Raw genomic sequence first — 20,027 nt, forward strand, 5'->3', positions numbered from 1 at the left:
TTTACTTGGACTTTAGAGTAAGATAAATCAAAACACATGAACAGATGAAGCCACATAGTCACACCCATCACTGAATGATCTGGCGAGTGAATTGTTGGCCTCGGATTTGTAAGTGATAGCAGCTTTAACAAAATTTCTCAGAGAATCAGCTGGAACCATGATACCAAAATAGAATGTGAGACCAGAGAGAAAGAGTTGTGAGGTATTCAACATTTCAACCTCTCGCTGTTGGTTAAAGTCAGTGCAAAAACTCTCTCGTAAAATCTCGTAAAATAAACTCGGACCATTCAAAACATGCAGATTGACCTCTGCCAAATGGCTGTAGGGGAACTGAATCCCTTCCAACACCATTCTGAGCAGATTTCTCTTTTACTTCCACGAGTTCCTTTACACATGCCTGGCAACTTGACTAAAAGTGGGCGATAGTGACCGCACAAGTCATCTAACTCACCAAAGACAAAGTCATCGTTCTGATCCACACATAACAGGATTTGTTGGCTGGTAAAAAGATCCTCACCCGGGGACTCTAGTTCATCAGGCGTTCATTTGAACCTGTCTCAAAGCACTTGGTTTTATTGAACCATCTGCACTCAAAAAGAGCAGCTGGGAAAACGTAGCAGCATTCTGCCCTCTTCATAATAGTGAGCCTGCTGTGCCTCTCCGTCAGCTCATTCCACAGCAGACTACCACAGGTCTCAGTCTTCCATTTTTTGTTTTCCCATACATTCTTGTACGTTTTTGCCAAGGACAGCTGTCCTTATCTTGAACAGACCATAATTCACTTTTAAAAGTATCAATAAGAAAGTAGTAAGACCTTCTAAGAGGCCATTAACTTAGCTCTGGTCCAGACTCTGACCCAACACTGGATTTTTGTATTGGTTCCAGCCAGCATTCACTGCTGTTAGCTGCCACAGTACATCATATTTTTAATGATGCTCTATTGACCATTACAGCAGGAGTTTGTCATTTTGCTATTTCCCTTCTTCCAACGTGTCTCATTCATTGAGACCGGACCTTGCGTTTTCATCTAAGGGAGTTGCTGCATTTTGCAATCCATTCTAAGAAATAATTGTGTCACCTAGATTTTTAAAGACGTTTTGCCAAATGTGTTCTGGTTTTAACATAAAGTTCCATCTGGTCCACTTTCAGAGGGTTCCACCCATAAGTCTTCTCTGGTGTAATTGTTCAAACCAGAACCCACCCTGAAGGTTATATCCAGCACCCAGCGAGTTCTAAATAGATCCATTTTACATTCCAATGTTTCAATCTGGAACCCACGTAGTTCCTAACAACCCGTAACAGCTATGGTCCTATAACAGTTTTTGGGAATATGTGCACGGACGATATTTTAACAAAGAGGCTTTAAAAAGAGTTTTGTCAAATAAGGGTTCTTCAGAAGTAAATAGTTCTGGGTAAAACCTAGTGTAACCTGCAAATATTCAGGGTGCAAAAGAAGCTTCCTCCTTTCTGACCATGCCATCCTGTTTCCCGGGGATCTGACCTCACACATATGAGAGTGGATAATGAAGAGCGAACACCCAATAGGCAGAAATCTGGAACATCTCATTCCCTCTCATTTGGCATTTGGTTTGTCAAGGATTAGTTTCTAGGTTGTGGCTACGGTTACCGACCTCACTCCTTCATATAAGGCACCTCTTTTACCCTAAATAGTTTACTTAGTAATACATTACATGTTTTCAATGCCTCATAGATGTTGCTGAAAAGACTACCTAAATGTACAATAATTGGAGGATCATTGGCATTTATTCTTTACTACTTAATAGATGGTCCCTTTTAAGCAGTTCATGAAATGTAACATGTGGTTTTATAATGGTTAATAAAGCATTTACTAACACTTTACATCACTTATTAGAAAGTAAGAACCAATAACAATTAATTAATGGATTATCAGCATTTATAACTGCAACACAAAGGATAAGGACATGGTATTTTCACAATCTAGCAACAAAATTTGCTCTTATGTAAGACTTCTACCTGCTCTACTAGGGCTGTCAATTGGCTGAGGTTCAAACTGTTGTTAGAAAATGAAAGAAAAAGAATATTCAAAATGTGGAAGTTGAGTTCAGATTAGCAGATCATTTGTGAAACATTTATATAGCCGTTGGGTACTGCTTTCATTCCCTTCGTGAAGTGATTTATTGAATTACATTGTTGGGTCTCTTAAAGGGGACATATTATGAAGATTCCATGTCGATATTGCTTCTACACGTTAAGGTGTCTGTCTAGGATATCTACAAACGCTGGAAAAAAACAACAAAAAACGATAAAATGGTGCGCTTCAGACACAAGGTGAACACAGACAATACGAGAAAAACGTTTTTTAACATTAAAGCATGTGACCGTGTTAAGGTTGAAACCGTAAATCCAAGTATGAGTGTTAAAATTAGCTTCATATGTCTCCATTAAGTGGTAGCAACAATCAGAATTTGCAAAGTATGTAAAATACATAATATAACTAGATTTAGCTATCACAGGGCTATGAGATGATATTCATGCATGTAAATACACAGTGTATCGTGGTGTTGAAGTCTGTGCCACAGAGCCAGGAAATCAACACAAGCAAAGCATCTCCGACTGACTGGAGCAGATTATATGTGAAGTAGGAACCGGTGTCATTACAGCTTCCGAGTTGGTAAATAAACACTGCTTATGTTATGGGAGGGTAACTTCAATATGCTGTACGAAGACTTGCAAATGTAGCTGGTGTTAAAATGACATGTTTTGAGTGCTCTTCAGACTACACCATGACTAAAAAATACAAAACAAATTATAGCACTTGAATGGTACTTATAATGGCTCTTATCTATAGCACGTTGTAAATCGCCTTATTTAATCAAATTGCACTTTCTTATTTCTTATTCTTCTGGGTTTGTATCCTTATGGTTGAAATGTACTTATTGAAACCCGCTTTGGATTAAAGCGTCAGCTACATGACATGTAGAGTAATGTAGAGTGCAGCCATTTTGAGCCCTTAAGTGATAAACAAAAAGCAGCACACATGTGGCAGGTCTGAAGTCAATAAGTTACATCAGGATGGATAATATGTCAGCCTGTCGAGTCACCTTTGGGTCTTAGTCAAACAAAAACTTATTATGTAACGAACATGTCATGTGCAAAAAGAGAGCAAAACCCATCCATCAAGGGACTAATGATTTGCAGAATTTCTGTGTACATCAATAGTGACTTGTACTACAAACCTCACCATGCCTGTGAATAGAACTTGTTGTGGTTAGTACACAAATGTAAAAAGCAGGTTCTGCTGAAGCACTGCAGTCTGCTCACTGGGATCGGTGGGGTTATCCGGAGTAGCAGGAGATGGCAGAGAAAAGGGCACTGCCAGGTGTGGGAACTGTTGAGAGAGTGTTTGAGCAGGTGGTCCCACCACACTGTATGCCTTTAGGACAGAGAGCCCATTCAGAACTGCTACATCCAGAAAGGTCACATGGAAGGAAGAGGATAAGTCAAAGTACAAAGCCTCCAGCTCCACTGCCACCCCCGATGCTGGGGAGATGATCATTTCCTGGCTCGGGTAGGGAGCCTCTGGTGCTGCGCTGTGGATCCTGAGGGTCCGTAGACCTAGCAGAACCAGGTACTGACTGTCTATTGGTTTCATTCCACAAAAAGACAAGAGCAAATGGCCCACCATGCTCCGGTTCAGCAACTCCTCCAGAACCCAGAGCTCTTTCACCCACACTGCCAGTCGTCCAGGCTCTCTGAGCCCGGCAGGGGGCAGAGCGGAGCGCAAAACGGTGTGGCATCTGCACAGCGAGTTGGCCAGTACCTCATCGCATTCCCGAATGGGAGAGTAGCAGCTGCAATTCCGCAGGTTGTAGGCACCACTGTTGAACAACAAAGTGGTATTGAGCGATAGGGAAGTTTCAGATCGGGGGGCCGAGTTGGTTGTCAGGGTGACTTGGGTCAGGAATAACAGCAACCAATGTGACCAGATAGAGGAGACGTTGTTTAGAGACATCTCCATGCAGGTCAAGACTACATCTTCACCAAGTTGAGAGAGCTCATTGCAGAAAGAAGGTCAAAGCTGTAAACCGAGAGTAAAGTTAACAGTTATACACGTAGAGACAGCAAGACAATACTTAGAAAAGCTTAGACATTTGTTCTTGACGTCTCTCATCAAAGACCTGAGCTCAGCTGTATCACAGATTGAATCACCACTCTATGACTCATTCAAACACCTAAAAATGGCACACAAAGAAACTCCTTCTCACTGTGTGCTCAATAGTTACATTTCTGTTAAGTTTTTTACAGATGGAGGCCAGCTTTAGACCAAACTGAATTTAGCGCTTTATTTCCAGTTCAGCTTCGTCTCTCTGTTTCTTCTCTCTCTCACACACACACACACACACACACACACACACACACACACACACACACACACACACACACACACACACACACACACACACACACATAATTGAGACACATTTTTCTTGATCTCCAATTTTCCTGGGGAGAGGTCCTTCCAAGCCCCAGGCTACTGTGAATGGCTTACAGCTGCTTATAAAAGTCCCTGTGTTATGCTGTGTTGTGGTGAAATAGGCAATAGCCAGTCCTATTAAATGTTTGGGGAAAATGAAACACTGGCCTCTTTCTTTCCCCATTCAGTAACTGTGGAAAAGTGGACTGAATTAGCTTTCTCGAGTTATGGAGTAAACTTTTCCCCACTCTTTTTTTCCGCAGAGTAGAGAGTTCGCAAATTCAAAAAAATTTGATTAACGTTATGTTGCTAGGGTTATTAACGTTATTCATTCTTCAAAAAGAAAGATGGTAAGAAATTAATTTCCTTTCCCTCGAGTTAAATTAAGATTAACCCCATGAGCTGCAACATTAATGTTTATTAATCATAATAAGCCTGTATCTAGCAGTGTGTCCCACAGGATTAGAGTATATCCCCTGGGAAGGCGGGACAGGTGTCTGTTAGGATATCGTTCGCTAGCCATTGTAAATCAAATGAGGCAATTAGTGTAATGGACTGATTGCTAGTTAGTTGCGAGTTAGTGAGGTGAGGAAGTGTTGACAGAATCAGAAGCCATTTATTGCCACATATGTTACACATAAAGGAATTTGACTTGGTGAATTGGTGCAATATATGAATAAAATAAGATAGCCGACTGCAGGAACACTACAACACCAAACAACTGGATGGATAAATGACGTGTCCAGCAGATAACAATAACTTCCTGAAATCCTTCCCAGCTGTGCGCAAGTTGTCTGTGAAGCTGAACACACCTCTACCTGCCTCAGCGGCCTGTGAAAGGCTGTTTAGCAGTGCAGGACTAATCTTCAGCCCAAGAAGAGCTGGCTTGAATACTCGCAATTTTGAAAACCAACTTCTTTTCAAGATGAACAGGACATTCTTCAGTTTCAAATAATGTCTAGGTTGTTTGCATTTTTTGATATTTGAATCATTTTGTGGATGATCGGATCGAGTTATGATGGCAGCAGTCGTCCAATTGCAGATTCTGCTTGAGCAAAACCTTTGCCTACCATGTTCAAATCAGACCCAAAGGAGTTTACAAGTCAGGTCAGCTTTCTCAAAACACTGACCTGATGCATTGAGGTGATTTTTTTGCTGAACACAATATTCACTTCATCCTCTAGTCGGATTGAGCATACCTATAAATGCATCGTTATTTTATAGTGTCATGTTGCTTTTCTGAGAATTATGATATTAACTTGATAGTAGTTGCAAAAGTATTAACATTATTGCTCCTGGAAGGATCACAGGAATATAATAGATGTATTCACTGTCTTGCATGTGCTTAAAACAGCTTCAAATGCTATTCAGTCAAACGTTACGACCATTTCTCTTTAATCTGTATTCATGTTGGAATTCTAAATTATACACACGTGCTGCTAACACACTTGTCTTCACTGTGGTTGGTTATAGAAGCAGCTGCCCTCCATGCCTGTCCTCGTCATCATATATCTGTTTCTGGCTCTCCAACACATTACACAAGTCACTTTCTCTCTTTTTCCATTCGTCTCTCCTGGATCTTTCCACTGGTGTTTCCTCTCTCTCCTCGTTTTGTCTCTTTTGCTTTCCTTTTCTCAATCTCCAGCTCTGTAATCCCTGCAACAAACTCCAGCTGCAGGACCGGATGCTGAGAGGGAGGGCCGAGTAAAGATGGAAATCAACCAATGAATACACATTCCACTTAAATGACAATGTAAGTCTGATTACATTTATTCATTTTAATGGCAATGTAAATCAGTTGCTATATATCCGAGAAATGTTCTACATGCACATGCTTATAGTTAATTGAAAATTGTTACTGCTGCTGTCAAAGCCGTCTTGATTCTGATCAAGTGAAAGAGTAAGAGTGTGTATGCTGGCCGCAGACAGAAAAAGAGTCGAAGCGGGGAGAAAAGTCTCTGTGTGTAAGAAAGAGCGGGAGGTGGCCGGCGCTCCACACGCCTCTTGCTTGTTAAAGGAGAGGCTTTAATGCATTCCTCTGACATCATGCTCCACCACAGTCACCCACTCTAATCCTCCCTTCCTCTCCACATCGCACTTACAGTCCCTCTCTTCCTCTATGTCAGCCATTCAACCGCACTACCTCTCCCTCTGCAGCTGTAGCTTGACCTATGACCATGGAGACGATTACATTATATTGTTAAGAAAACTAGGAAAGAGATTAATAAATTCAGGTCCATTTTTATTGTACAGAAGAATCAAGTTAACACATAACAAAATTCTAGAATCTCTTAAAGGCCTAAACTCCAAACCATGCTGGTTGGTTTCGTTGAATAGAATGAGAGTAAACTTTATTTCTTTTGGGTACGAGACTCTGCAGCAGGAGAACCAATGAATAACAGGACTTTGATAGCCTGCATTTGTCTTCCAAGTCCAAACGCAGCACATTGAAGTCTCACAAAAACACCCATTTGATAAAGCTACATTTATGACACATGGACTGAAGTGAATGATGGCATGGTTGATCATAATTCAGGTCCATGGTAACCCACTAAATCGATCATGCACCGTTAAGGCTGATGAGCGTACAATACGGTTAAGGAATAATGAATGTAAAGCTTCACCCCAATGACTAAATAACAAGACAAACATACTTATTTTAAGCCATACTATGTTTATAGTAAACCTGGCCAAGTAGTTTTCCTGCATAAACATAAGTAACAAATAAGTAACATTTGACTTTCTTTCATTTCAATTTACAATGATAGTCACTTTAAGAATGCGACTGGGAGAAAATACAGTGTGTTTCCCCTCCAAACCTATTTGAGAATATAGTTAAAGATAAAAAGAGAATTATGATGAGATATGATATAGTCTGTAAAACTATGCTCATGAAAATACGGTTGAAAACATAGCCTTCCAGCCAGTTGGAGTAAGTGGAAATATGTGCTAGTCAGCTTGGCCAACAGTTGTGGTTTTGTTCATCGTACACGGAGGTTGGTTCTGGTACTAACCGGCCACACTGGCTGTGTTCCAAATAGAATTTTATACTACAGGTAGATGAAATCCAGCGTTCTGATTAGTTGAGAGTGAGTCACGAGGGGTGCATTATTGAGCGATAATGTTGCAGTTGCTGTTCACATGGAACCGAGCGCTCCCTATCACTGTGCACTCAAAGTAACAGGTTAGATTTTGGGCGACCGTTGAAATGGAGATCCCACAAATGATTGTTTTCGGACAATGCGAGCTTTCGAAACCGGACAATTAAGGTGGACGTCATGAGCAATGTCAATGAATGAGATGGTGCGGGACCACCCAATACTGTTTGTGTGCACGTACGGGGACTATTTTTTCTCTAGACTACTGAAATGAGATACACGTTTGGTGGCTGCAACTATTTTGTGCTGAAGGGCAGCTATTTACTTACTAAAGTACTGCATCCCGCATCCTTCAAACTACGTATTTCAGACCACATACTTAATTAGTATGCATTGGCTCCTGCCTTCTATGAATAAGTATGATTTTACAAGCAAACTGAGGTTCATCTTTGTGCATTCTTTTCCAGGAAACTGTCGCCCGCAGAGAGAATCTATGATGTGCGTAATCGAGAGCTACTAGCCATCAAGCTGGCCCTCTAGGAGTGGAGGCACTGGCTAGAGGGGACAGAACATCCGTTTTTGGTCTGGACTGACCACAGGAACATGGAGTACATCCGGTCAGCTAAGAGACTCAACTCCCGACAAGCCAGGTGGGCTTTATTCTTTACCCTTTTTCAACAAACTCTTATCGTCCACGATCCAAGAACACAAAACCGGATGCCCTTTCTAGAGTATTTGACCCGGACGCTCCATTGACGGCACCTTCCACCATCTTGCCCCCTTTCTGCACAGTTGGGGCAGTAACATGGGGAGTTGACGAAGAGGTCAAGGGTGCTCTCGAGAGGGTAACCGTTGCCAAGGGTTGCCCACCTAACCGCCTATTTGTTCCCAAGTCGCTTCGGTTTCGGGTCATCCACAGGGGACATACCTCTCAACTTACCTTCCACCCAGACAGTGGTTGAACCCTGAGCTATCTACAGTAACGGTTCTGTTGGCCCGCCATGATCAAGGAGGTGAGAGAGTATGTTGTGCCCTGTCTGTTCCCAGAGCAAGCCCTCTCGTCGCCCACCAGCCGGCTAACTCTGGCCATTGTCCCATATCTCCATTGATTTCGTCACTGGTCTCCCAGCCTCTGAAGGTTTTCTAAGATGGCCCACTTCATCCCCCTGAGTAAATTACTCTATGCCAAGGAGATTGCGGAGGTTCTCCTGTCTAACATTTTTCGGCTACATGGTCTCCCGCAGGACGTTGTTTCCGACCGTGGCCCACAGTTCATATCACACTTTTGGAGGAGCTTTGCTTGCTCGTCGGGGCGACGGCCAGCCTGTCATCTGGGTATCACCCTCAGTCCAATGGCCAGATCGAGCGATACAACCAGGAGATGGAGACGGGATTACCTTGCATAGTCTCGCAGAACCCCACGGCATGGAGTAAGCATCTCATTTGGATTGAATATGCCCATAACTCCTTGCCCGTTTCTGCCACAGGTTTTTCGCCCTTCCAGTGCGTGTATGGCTATCAGCCCCCGCTCTTCCCCAACCTGGACGGGGACTCATCGACGGGGGTCCCGTGTATACCGTGAGGCGACTGTTGGCAGTCTGACGGAGGGGTAGGGGCTGCCAGTACTCAAACTCTGGGAGTAATTGAACCAGTGGATGAGCCCACAGAATGGGTTCTGAATTTGGTGGCTACACATAAGAAAGAGACGGGTGACGTGTGCATCTGCATAGACCCCAGAAACCTAAACAAGGCCCTCGTGCGCCCTCACCATCCCATGCCGCTCAGATGTCAGGTTCCGCTGGTTCTTTTCCATCCTTAATGCCAAAAGCTCTTTTTGGCAAATCAAACTGGATAATGCCTCATCCCTCCGCACAACATTCACAACTGTATGGCTGATTCAAGTTCTTAAAGATGCCGTTCGAATTAGTACAGCCTCAGTATTTCAAAGAGCCAACAAACAAATCTTCCAGGATATCCATTTGCTATAATAGTGGACGACATCTTCGTTGGTGAGAAAGAACCTGATGAGCGTGAAAGAAACCTGAAAAAGGTACTGGATCATGCCAGACAGGTGAGACTGAGACTGTATCCCAGCAAATGCTTGGACTCAACGAGGTGAGTTATGTTGGGTACACATTCCCTAAAAAAATTAAAGCAATCAGTGAAATACCACCCCCAGAGGACAAGCCAGCTCTTCAGCGCTTCTTAGGAATGGTAAACTACAAATTCATTCCAAACCTAAGTGACCTTACCCCACCACTACATGCTTTTGATGGGCTCAAGACCTTTCATCCCCCTGCAGCCCACCCCCACCTATTACTATGATGTGAGGCAACCAGTGACACTCTCCAGCGATGCATCACAATATGGTTTAGTCTTGCACACTGACGGAGACGAGATACACGCAAATCGAAAAGTAACTTCTAGCGGTGGTCTTTGCCTGCTACAAGTTCTATGACTACATCTATGGCAAGGCTGTTGTAATTAAGACTGACCACCAGCCCATGGTCACCATTCACAACAAGCCATTTCACACCATCCCAGCTCAGCTGCAACGCATGATGTTATAGTTGCAAAAATTCAACCTGACTCTCACCTACACAAAAGGAAAGCATCTCTACTTAGCCGACACCCTTTCCCGTGCACGAGATGCAACATCAGCCCCCAGAGGGAAGAACGGCCAGAGTTTGAGGTGATGAAAGTTCAATATCCCTACGATGCCTTGAAGAACTCCGTCAACACACCGCTGCAGAAGCTCTGTTTCATTCAACGGGGCTGGCCTAGGCATCGATGCAGTGTACCTACAGAGGTGAGACCATTCTTCACATTCCGTGATGAACTCACCGTCGTAGACAGGATCTTCATGAAAGGAAACCTCGGAATACCTGAAGGTGCTCCACATGGGACACCCAGGAGTTAAGTCCACAAAGGGGGAAAGTGTCTTCTGGCCATCTTTAAATGGAGGACATTCAGGCTGCCATGGCATACGGCGTCTGTAACAGCCTGATGTCCCATAAACAAAAAGAGCCGCTAAAACTGCACATAGTCCCAGTCCTGCCCTAGTCTCTTGTCGCCACAGACAGGGCTGTAAGTGGAGGGTAAACGCACGTAAACGCCGTTTACGCACCTTTGGAATTTTGGAAATAGCGTTCACACACCTCTAAACAGCGTTTACCCACCTCGAAGTGGCCTCAAAGTTCCCTGCGCCTTGTATTCCTCAGTGGGAATAATCCCCATTACCTGGTACTTGTTGATTCATACTCTGGCTGGTTTGAAATTGACCAGCTCAGCAGCCTGTCATCAATAAGCTAAAGCGTCACTTTACCACAAAAGCTGTCCTCAGCAATGGCACCCAGTATACCAGCCAGGCTTTCCTGTATAGGTATTCACAGTCCACAGTATTCACAGTCCACAGGTGGTAAGACTAGACAGTAGATTCTGAAGGGAAGGAATATGCGTAACCGACGCCACATCCTCCCAGTGATGGAGCCACAGGCTCCAAAGACACTGATGACACTGATGAACTGCAGGTTACACATTTGACCCTGACATGGACAAAACACACAGGATTGAAAGAACTGAACAAACAGCCAGCAGAACAGTGTCACAGGCAAAGTCCAGAAAAGCCTCCCACTAGTGCATCCCAGTCAAAAGCCCAGTTCATATCGTCACCTCCATGGATCTCACTAGGTCCGGCAGAGCCTCTAGGCCAAATAGAAAATACATGACCTCAGATAGCTGCTCAACTGTATTGAATCCAACAGCATTTTGTGCAGTTGTGGGCCACTTTACAGAGTTACTTTTGAGTTATCCAAATCATAACTACGTTTCTATTATAAAACTGCTGTTAGTGCAGAAGTGTGTGATTCTATTTTCTCATGTTCAGGAGCTAAAGAGAGGGATGTAGATAGCTGTACTGTTTAACTGTTTTGACCCTAAAGCGTTAACTTACTACAAGTGGGTCTCGCGGGATTAACTTCCGGTGTCGTGGTTTTGTTATTAGCGGGAGGCGGATTCTCTCTGTTAAACTGTGGTGCACAAATAAAGAAGGTTCCAACTCTCATTCGGATACTTTATTACACACAGCGACACTTACCCGTTTCTTTGATTGATATAGAATAAAAACTTTCTGGTTCAAATTTCTTTTAACAATATCCCTTTCATTTAAGTGGGGATTGTCAGTTTGGATATGTGTACACCCTAGGGGTGTAACGATTCATTTTAACAACGATTCGATTCGAATCACGATTCATGGTTGCCGATTCGATTCATGGACGATCTGGGTTCATTTAGAACGATTCGATTCAGTGACTTGAAATCGATTCAGTAACTTTACTGGACAGTGCAGGCAAAGTTTCTGAGATCCCTGTTGTTTCTTGTAAGGAAATCAAGTTTAAATTAATTATGGATATTATAAATAAGCAAACAACAATTAATGGCAAATGTATTAACCTTTTATTTAAATCAAGTGCCATTTTCAATGTAAACATTACACAATAATTACACAATGTTTGGATCAATTCACAGTTTGGTGCTGGCGAGGCCTGAGGTGTCTGCAGAGCTGGAGTTACCTGCTGCTGTCCTGACTGGTCCTGACTGTCGGCGTTGTTCAATCCCACGGCGCCTTAGTAGAAGGCCGGAAAGATTCGTCGTGTTTCCGTGTTTTTTTTTATTTGTCTTCTACATATTCTACAAACAGCGACCGACTTATTAAGAACACCTCTGTGTTTGCAAGAGCCAAAATGTTTCCACACGCTGGATCGATAAGTTGGTTTGTAAATGTCTCGCTCGCAGACGTCTCCTCCACGCTGTGTTTTGTTGTTGTTCAGAGTTTTGCGCGGCTGCCGCTGCGTACTGATGACGTCACAGACAGGAAGACTGAATCGAGTAACGTTTAACGCGTCTAAAGTGCTAAAAAACAAACAAACAAACACGCATCCATACCGTTTTTGTACTTAAATCCAATGTGCAAGTATCGATACAATCGATTATGTACCATTTCAACCGATTCGTAAGCGATATGTCGTCCGGAATGCCGATTTGCGGAGCACAGATCGATTCAGTTGGATTGCAGGTATATAAATCGATTAATCGATTCAGTGAATGAATCGTTACACCCCTAGTACACCCCCATCAACAGCGTGGAAAACTAGTAACTTCCACATATTCCCTGGAAGGTTTGCATGTAAATGTATTAAAACTGTCTTCTGACCTATTCATGAAAAGTTAATTTAACAAAAGTTATAAACATGGAGATACATCTCCACATCTATATGAGCGCAGTGTGAGGACAGTACACATGTTTCACAGTGTCTATCCCGGGTTCCCTCAGGCCGACCTGGCCCGTTCAACCATGTTTGTGAACCATCTGACGCAGAAATGATCAACAGCTTCCTTAGACACTTAGAAGCCACGCTGGAGAGTGAGCATTGGCTGGAAAACGTCATTCTAAACCAACAAGAAGCTGTGTGAGTCATGCAAGATGGCGGGTGTCCGTACTGTATTGCAGAAATAGCAGAATCATTTCATAATTTCCTTCAAAATGGCCAAGGTAGGAGATATTTATGATTGATACGCTTTTAGCTTTGCGGGATTGTTTAACTTTATATTGCTGAGTGCACAATTTCGGGACTAATTTGCATAGGATAATTCCTAACATGTAATACTTGCTTTAGTATTTTAGAGTATTTTCAAACATATTGTAGCCAAGACTCTAACGCTTCGAACGAGGTAAACCATTATTTGTTTATGATGAGTACCCGGTTGTTTTGTTCTGGTTGCTTCTGGTTGGTTCTGACCCGGTTTGGTCAATCATGGGGGATGCTCGTCACCAAAAGCTCCTGGAGCAGCTCTGCATTCTAAAGCTTAGCCTTTCTGTCGGGCCCGTAGCATGACACAAATATATAAATATAATAATTGTATTTCAAATGCAATGCCTTGATTTCAGAATTTTCCCTTCAGAAGATTAACTTTTTTAACATCAAAAAAAGTTAAAAACAATTGCTATTTGTGTGAGGTTGTGATAAATTAATTTCTGACTCTAAATGTACACTAAAGCTGGCATTGAAAGTCAGTTTGGGGTCACTAGTTACAGACTGAACTGAAGTACAACCAGTTTTTACAGCATGTGACTGTAACCCATCAGCAGCACATTTGGTCCGTGTAAGCAGAGAAAACAGATGCGAGTGTCATGTACTTACGTGGACAGGTTGTTCAGGTGGCATGCTGTTGTTGTCTTACTCAAGGCTGACCTTTCCAGCTACTTTGAACGATGAGAGCAGCTGCAGCCTCCACATCTGTCTGCATGTTGAGCGGAAAGCCTCCCTCTAGCTGTCTGGCAGAAGGGAGAAGGAGACACTGTCAGGATGGAGGGTGGGGGGGGGGGGGGGGGAGAGAGAAGAGAGGAGTGGAAAACCGAGATACCTTCATCACTTAATAGAAATGTTTTCTCTTCTGTTGGGACAGGAAGACGGATTCAAACACTCCATTTTATCTACTTCGTCTTTTTTTTCATTCTCTCAATCCTAAACTCCACGTTCCCGTCCTGTTTTAGGACACGCCTATATTTTTCTATGGCAGCAACTTTTCTTTTCTAAAAAGAATAGTTGCACCTGCTGCCATCTTGTGGCCCAGAAAATGATCCGAAAGGATTGATGTTTTAGTGGAAATGTAAAGAAGTATTATTGTGTGGAATTGTGTGTGTGTGTGTGTGTTTGTTTGCAGACTGAATGAAAATGGTCACAATGACAGTGAGTTTGGGTTTAATTTAGCCCAACAGATGTTCATTTTGTTTGCATCTATGTCCGCAGGAAGGTATAGTCACCGCTGTAGCATCACAACCGTATAAGATAAAAGTTTGGAAACTATAAAAGTGTGTTGTTGACATCAAAATGAATGTCTAGTTTTAAAATTGGCATAGTCGGAGAAAGAGTTAAGGAAGTGCACCTTTCACTTAGTCATTACATTTTTGGACAGGTACAGGATGTGGTACGAGCAAGGGCTCCAGGAAGTGGTAAAGGTTCCATTGCCTCTTTTTTGTCTGTTATCTACCAAAACGTTTGTGAAAAGACAAGCAAAAAATAAAGTGTTGATTGTGAACCATGGCAATTGTCAGGATTAGGGAAACATCCAGATGCCCTCCAGAAACTGAACAAAAAAAATGAAACCACCTCATCCAATGAAAGGTTGTGCAGAGCACAAACAAAAATAACATCTCTTGTCTCGCTGAGGCAGTGAGATCACTTCCTGTTGGGTTCCTGTGCTGGCGAGGACTGACAAGACACCAGAACACCGCGACCTCCATGAAGCTTAATGCTGGGTGGGGGCAGAGTGGACTACTTTGTGTTACTTACTGACATAGTGATATAATAAGTCGGACTATACATTTGTTCTGGAAAGAAAAGGATTATGATACAACCCTGGCTCCTTCAAACGTTTGACGTAATGGTCCAACATCGCGGTAAAGATATGAGGCAGGTTATCCAGAATGTCTGACACTATAAAAGCCTGCGAGACATTCTCATGTGTGAGACCGTGCTCCCAGATGAGTTGAACATCTTTTATGATTGTAATGATCTTCTTAACAAAGAGTAAGCAGATGGTGTAAGTTTTGTGGCATCACCCAGGGCAGAAGTGGTAGATTGGTTCCACTTCCCCTTTAAGGGGTAGCTGGCCTCATAGAAAATGGCGGCCGCACACAAAACTACCCCCTTCAAGAAGGCCTCAAAACTTGGAGCGGGAAATGTACGAGGAGGGAACAGACGGGAAAGACCGGAACAAGAAGTATGCACAGAGGATGTGAGGAAACCCTGATGAGGACAAATATGAATAAAGCTGCTGGACCTGATCCAGCAGCTTTACTGGTTATGTACAAAGAATGTGTACCAACCAGATAACCGAGGATATCACAAGTATTTTATCACTATCAATGTCAGGATTCCCACGTGCTTAAGGGCTTACGGACAGACATCATTGTTCCTAAAAAGTTTACCAAACTCTTTTGTGAAGTTTTCAGATGACACTACCATCATTAGCTAAATTTATAAATGATGAGATTTCATAAAGAGAGGACATTTTAAGATTTAAGAATACATTGTTGCAAAGTAACAACATTCAGAAAACATTCTTCTTCTTCAACTTTTGTTATCAACCTCCTCTTTTGTGGAACCAACTTCAACTTTCAGTTCAGGGAGCAGACACAGTGACCTTATTTAAGATAAAGTTTAAGACTTTCCTCTTTGCTAACACTTACAGTTAGGGCTGGCTCAGGTTAGCCTGGACCAGCCCTTAGATAAGCTGCTATAGGGACAGAATCAACACACATACAAGTCATGTGTGGCAGTATGCAGTGATTGGTCCTAATAACTTTCAGCTGGGTCTGGATCACAGCCAATCGCTGCATGACAATGCTGTACAAAGGCGGCCTCAGAGCACCTGTCTGCATTTCATTTGCCAGAGGCTGGGGTTACGACACATCCTGGTGTCTTTCACGCTGCGCCGTGTGGTGACAGGTGGACTGTTGGCAGCAGCTGTATTCCCTCCCACGTTGTCCGTCCAGTGCTCATTTAAGTGCTCTTTGTGTCCGAGAAGCTCACTGGTATGGCTGCATACTAATCTCCACCTGATGCACTCAATGTCCGCCGCTGGTAATCCTCGTGGTAGCGTCGATCCCTCCGACCCATGCTGACACTATTTTTACACGCTGATTGTCCGAAGCGGCCTGACCGGTATGTAGCGCAGTGGCTTTAGCTCCCTCCTCCAGCCATAGTAAGGTTTTCATGTCTGATCATTGAGCAGCAGCTTTACACCCGCTAACCTGCCAGAGACCACTGCTGCTTTGCCCTTAGCTAAGTTCACTTTGCCTTTGGCTAAACCCACCTTGTTTCGGTCTGCTTCGTTGTTGGGCTCTTTTGAGTGTTTCGCTGTGGGCCAACTACCGGGTCAAGACATATTTTAACTGTGTACGAGAGACAGGCCGTAATTTGTTATTTGTCGGTTTGTCAATTTGTTATTTTCCTTATTTTGTGATTTCGTTCAGCTTTGGTTAAGCCGTTTGTCGGTGTTTTATTAGTATAGTACAGCAATTAAGCAAATGTAGGAAGGTGGATTTGGTGCTCATTGCAAACACTTGACATAGAAATGCTTGTGAACATAAGCGGAGAGGAACTGAGACCGCTCGTGACCGAGAAGCTACGGGAGAGGGGACTGTTTACTGCAGAGGGGCCAAAGAAAGTGGATATTCAAGCTACGCCGGTGATGTCTACTGAGGAGCTCGTGTTAAGGAGCTGGATCTGAGGAATCGGGAGTTCGAGGTGGAAGCTATGCACCTTAGGCTCAGAGCTGGAACACCAACCTGGTGGCCCGCCTCAGTCACCTGTAACAAATCAGACACCGCAGTCTCCTCGAGATAGCTTTGATGTCAGCAGGCACATAGCGCTGGTACCACCCTTCAGAGAGTCTGAAATGAATTCATATTTGAACACATCGCATCCACTTTAAAATGTCCGACGGATGTCTGGACTGCTCCTGTAAATTGGTGGGAAAAGCTCAGGCGGTGTGTAACGCTCTGACACTGGAGCAGAGTTTGGACTATGATCTGGTGAAGGCGAAAGTGTTACGGGCATATGAACTAGTGCCTTTGCCTATATGCCTCCATATAGGCAAAGGTTTAGAGGTGGTGGAAAGGATGAAAGCCAGACCTACGTAGAGTTTGCACGTGGAAAAGGCATGCTTTTCGATAAATGGTGTCAATCCAGTAAAACTACGGAGTTTGCACAGCTGCGGGAGCTGGCGCTGTTGGAAGAGTTCAAAAAAGAGGCACAGAGCAAGGCAAAATATAACAGCACCCCCCTCAGGCAGGGAGGTGAAACGCAACTTTTATTTGACGCTCTGAGTCATAACAATTAGTAAAACAACTTTCCAGAAACGTTTCAAACAAGAAACATATTCACCAACTCAAGCAATACAATTTTGAAAATCCATAAATGTGAGAAAAAGTTGGAAAACAACATTCGAAGGCTTTGGGGATATAAAATACAAAAACGTTTGGAGATAAGGTTCCAAGGACATACAAGGAATACAACTTGCAAAAAAGTTTCCCTTATATTTTAATTGCTTGCGTCATGTCTTGCGTTCTCAACCACCACCAGGAACAGCCTTTGTTCTAAGACAATATCCTGTAGCTCTTTAAATGGAAAATTCTAACATTTTAGTTTAGCAAGAACTCATTAATGATGCTGTTCCACCAGGTTGGTTCTCTTTTATTAGTATGACTTCAGTCTTGAAATAAGGCCATGGAGTTGCAAGCCAGATGGAAATCGGATGGATGTTATATAATGAAAGAAAATTATGGACTTACAAAAATAAAGACAATTTAATTAAATAGCTGTTTTCTAGTTTAACAGGCGGGTTCATGTTTTAATGTTGATGTTTTAATAGTTATGTTATGTTCTTATGTGTCTGTGCTGCTTATGATCCTATTTAATGACCAGAAAATGTTCTTTTCTCAGCCTGAAATATATTATCAATAAATCTATTTTCAGCTGCATTGGTGTCGATGGAATTAACAGGTGCACTAGAGGGGCAACAATGAAAAGGACCCCCAATACTGGTTTTGCATGCGGAGGCCAATTGAAGTTTCTCCCCCTTGATCTCTTTGACTGGTTTTCCACTATGATTGGCTTTAGTCATCACTATTAGTGAATTTACTAACCCTACAGAAGTTCCACAGATTGTCCAACTCCTCCATGATGTAACATTCAACCGTGCTGTTGCAAGGACATTTGATGTGTCTCCCAGGAGAATTTCCAGAACATGAAGATTCCAGGAGACAGGCAGTTACTCTAGGGGAGCTGGACTGGGCCGTAGAAGGTCTTCAACCCATCAGCAGGACATCTGCTGATCTGTGCAAGGAGGAACAGGTTTAGCACTGCCCGAGCCCAGCAAAATGCCCTCTGGCAGGCCACAGACTTGAATGTCTGTCCAAACAAGCAGAAACATTCATAAAGGTGGCCTCAGGGCGTCTTGCAGTGTGCCCTGTGCCAACTGCCCAGCACCGTGGAGCTCCGTTGGCATTTGCTATAAAACACTCCAATTATCATGTCCGCCACTACCTGTGCTTTTCAGAGATGAGAGAGGGTTCACCCTGAGCACCCGTGACAGATGAGAAGCAAAGGAGAACTTATCCGGAAACAACTCTGATTTACTGCACAGAACCCGAACACCGCTCTCGCTTTGGGGCGTACAAGGATTGGACTGTATTTATTAATGAAGAAATTTAGTTAAATATGGGAAAAAATATATAATCCATTTTGAAGTCTGTGGAAATGTTTTTTTTTCTTCTTTTTGTGTCCTTATCCTACCACGTCTCCAGGGCTGAAAGGTTGGTCCGTTTGGTAGCTCCAAAAATGGTGATCCGCACTCCTTCAGGCAGCACTTGTGTCTGGGATCCAAAAACCTGACCGCTGAATGAGGGATTCTGTTGCCGTAGCTGTCACTGCTGAGTGGGATTGCGGTCCATAACAGGAAGTGACCTATCCGACCCGGATATTTATGTTGTGACAGCTAGCGAGCGATTTCACATTTTATTATTTACCATTTTATTTATTACTAGAGGGTTACACCTGGACAACATTTTTGGGGCCGGCGCCTACTCCAGACATTCCCAGTTCCCCCGCACAACTTGTTTGGGTTTACCAGTCTTCCCCCATAATATGACCCAACTCACCAAAAGATGGTAATCCGTTGACAGCTCTGCCCCTCTCTTTACCCGAGTGTTGATAACCTGCAACCTCAGATCAGACAATTCGATCATCAAAAAAATCATCTTCATGTCGCCCATGTCGTTCAAGTCTCCCAGCACTATGGAGTCCCCTACTGGAGCCCCAAGCAGCACTCAATTAGGGGGCACCCCCCCCTCACCCCCCAGAGAGGTGACGTTCCACATCCCCAGAGCCAGCATCTGCTGCCCAGGTCTGGTCAGTCCAGACACCCCTCACATTCACTGCCACCCATGTAGCAGCGCACCCGATCCCCATCGGTTTTCCCCACAGGAGGGTGAGCCCATGGGAATCACAGTAGGGGGCTTCCGCTACACTCCTTTGGCCTGTGCCGGGCCGGGCAGCTCGGCCCGCCTGGTCACCAGACACGCGCTGTCAAGCCCTCCAACTAGGCCTGGGTCCAGATGGGAGCCTCGGGCATCGGGAATTGCCACTCACACTTACAACCACACGCACACACACACACCAACACTGTGGTTCTAGTCATTGAAAGTTATCTAGAGGTGCTAGTATTTACTTGTTTTTCAGTAATTCTTGGAAATGGCAGCTTTTGTATTGTGCGTCTACTTCTCAGAATTAATTTTGTCAACCACCATTTTCAGTGAAACAGAAAATATAAAAATGTGTGACTGAGGTAGAAAAAAGATCCGTGTGGTTGAACCCGAAAATCATCTGCAGACAACTGGCAGTTTAGGT

General features: G+C 43.5%; 1 protein-coding gene across 2 annotated transcripts; it reads right to left on the reverse strand.

Moving 5' to 3' along the window:
- Positions 1-1,745: 1,745 nt before the first annotated feature.
- LOC120833879 (exosomal polycystin-1-interacting protein-like) lies at positions 1,746-14,115 on the reverse strand. 2 transcript variants are annotated; one of them, XR_013453111.1, is made up of 3 exons: positions 13,978-14,115; positions 13,755-13,888; positions 1,746-4,060 (listed from the first exon to the last, which is right to left on the reverse strand). XR_013453111.1 is itself a non-coding variant. In XM_078091300.1 (2 exons), the coding sequence occupies exon 2, from the start codon at positions 3,998-4,000 to the stop codon at positions 3,251-3,253; it is 750 nt and encodes a 249-aa protein (XP_077947426.1). In that variant the 5' UTR covers positions 4,001-4,060; positions 13,755-13,893; the 3' UTR covers positions 1,746-3,250. The 2 variants fall into 2 exon arrangements, 1 of the variants encoding a protein (XP_077947426.1); XM_078091300.1 differs by lacking the exon at positions 13,978-14,115 and having other exon boundaries at positions 13,755-13,893.
- Between the last annotated feature and the right edge of the window lie 5,912 nt (positions 14,116-20,027).

This window comes from Gasterosteus aculeatus, chromosome 16 (assembly GCF_964276395.1).
Source record: "Gasterosteus aculeatus chromosome 16, fGasAcu3.hap1.1, whole genome shotgun sequence".
NCBI lineage: Eukaryota > Metazoa > Chordata > Actinopteri > Perciformes > Gasterosteidae > Gasterosteus > Gasterosteus aculeatus.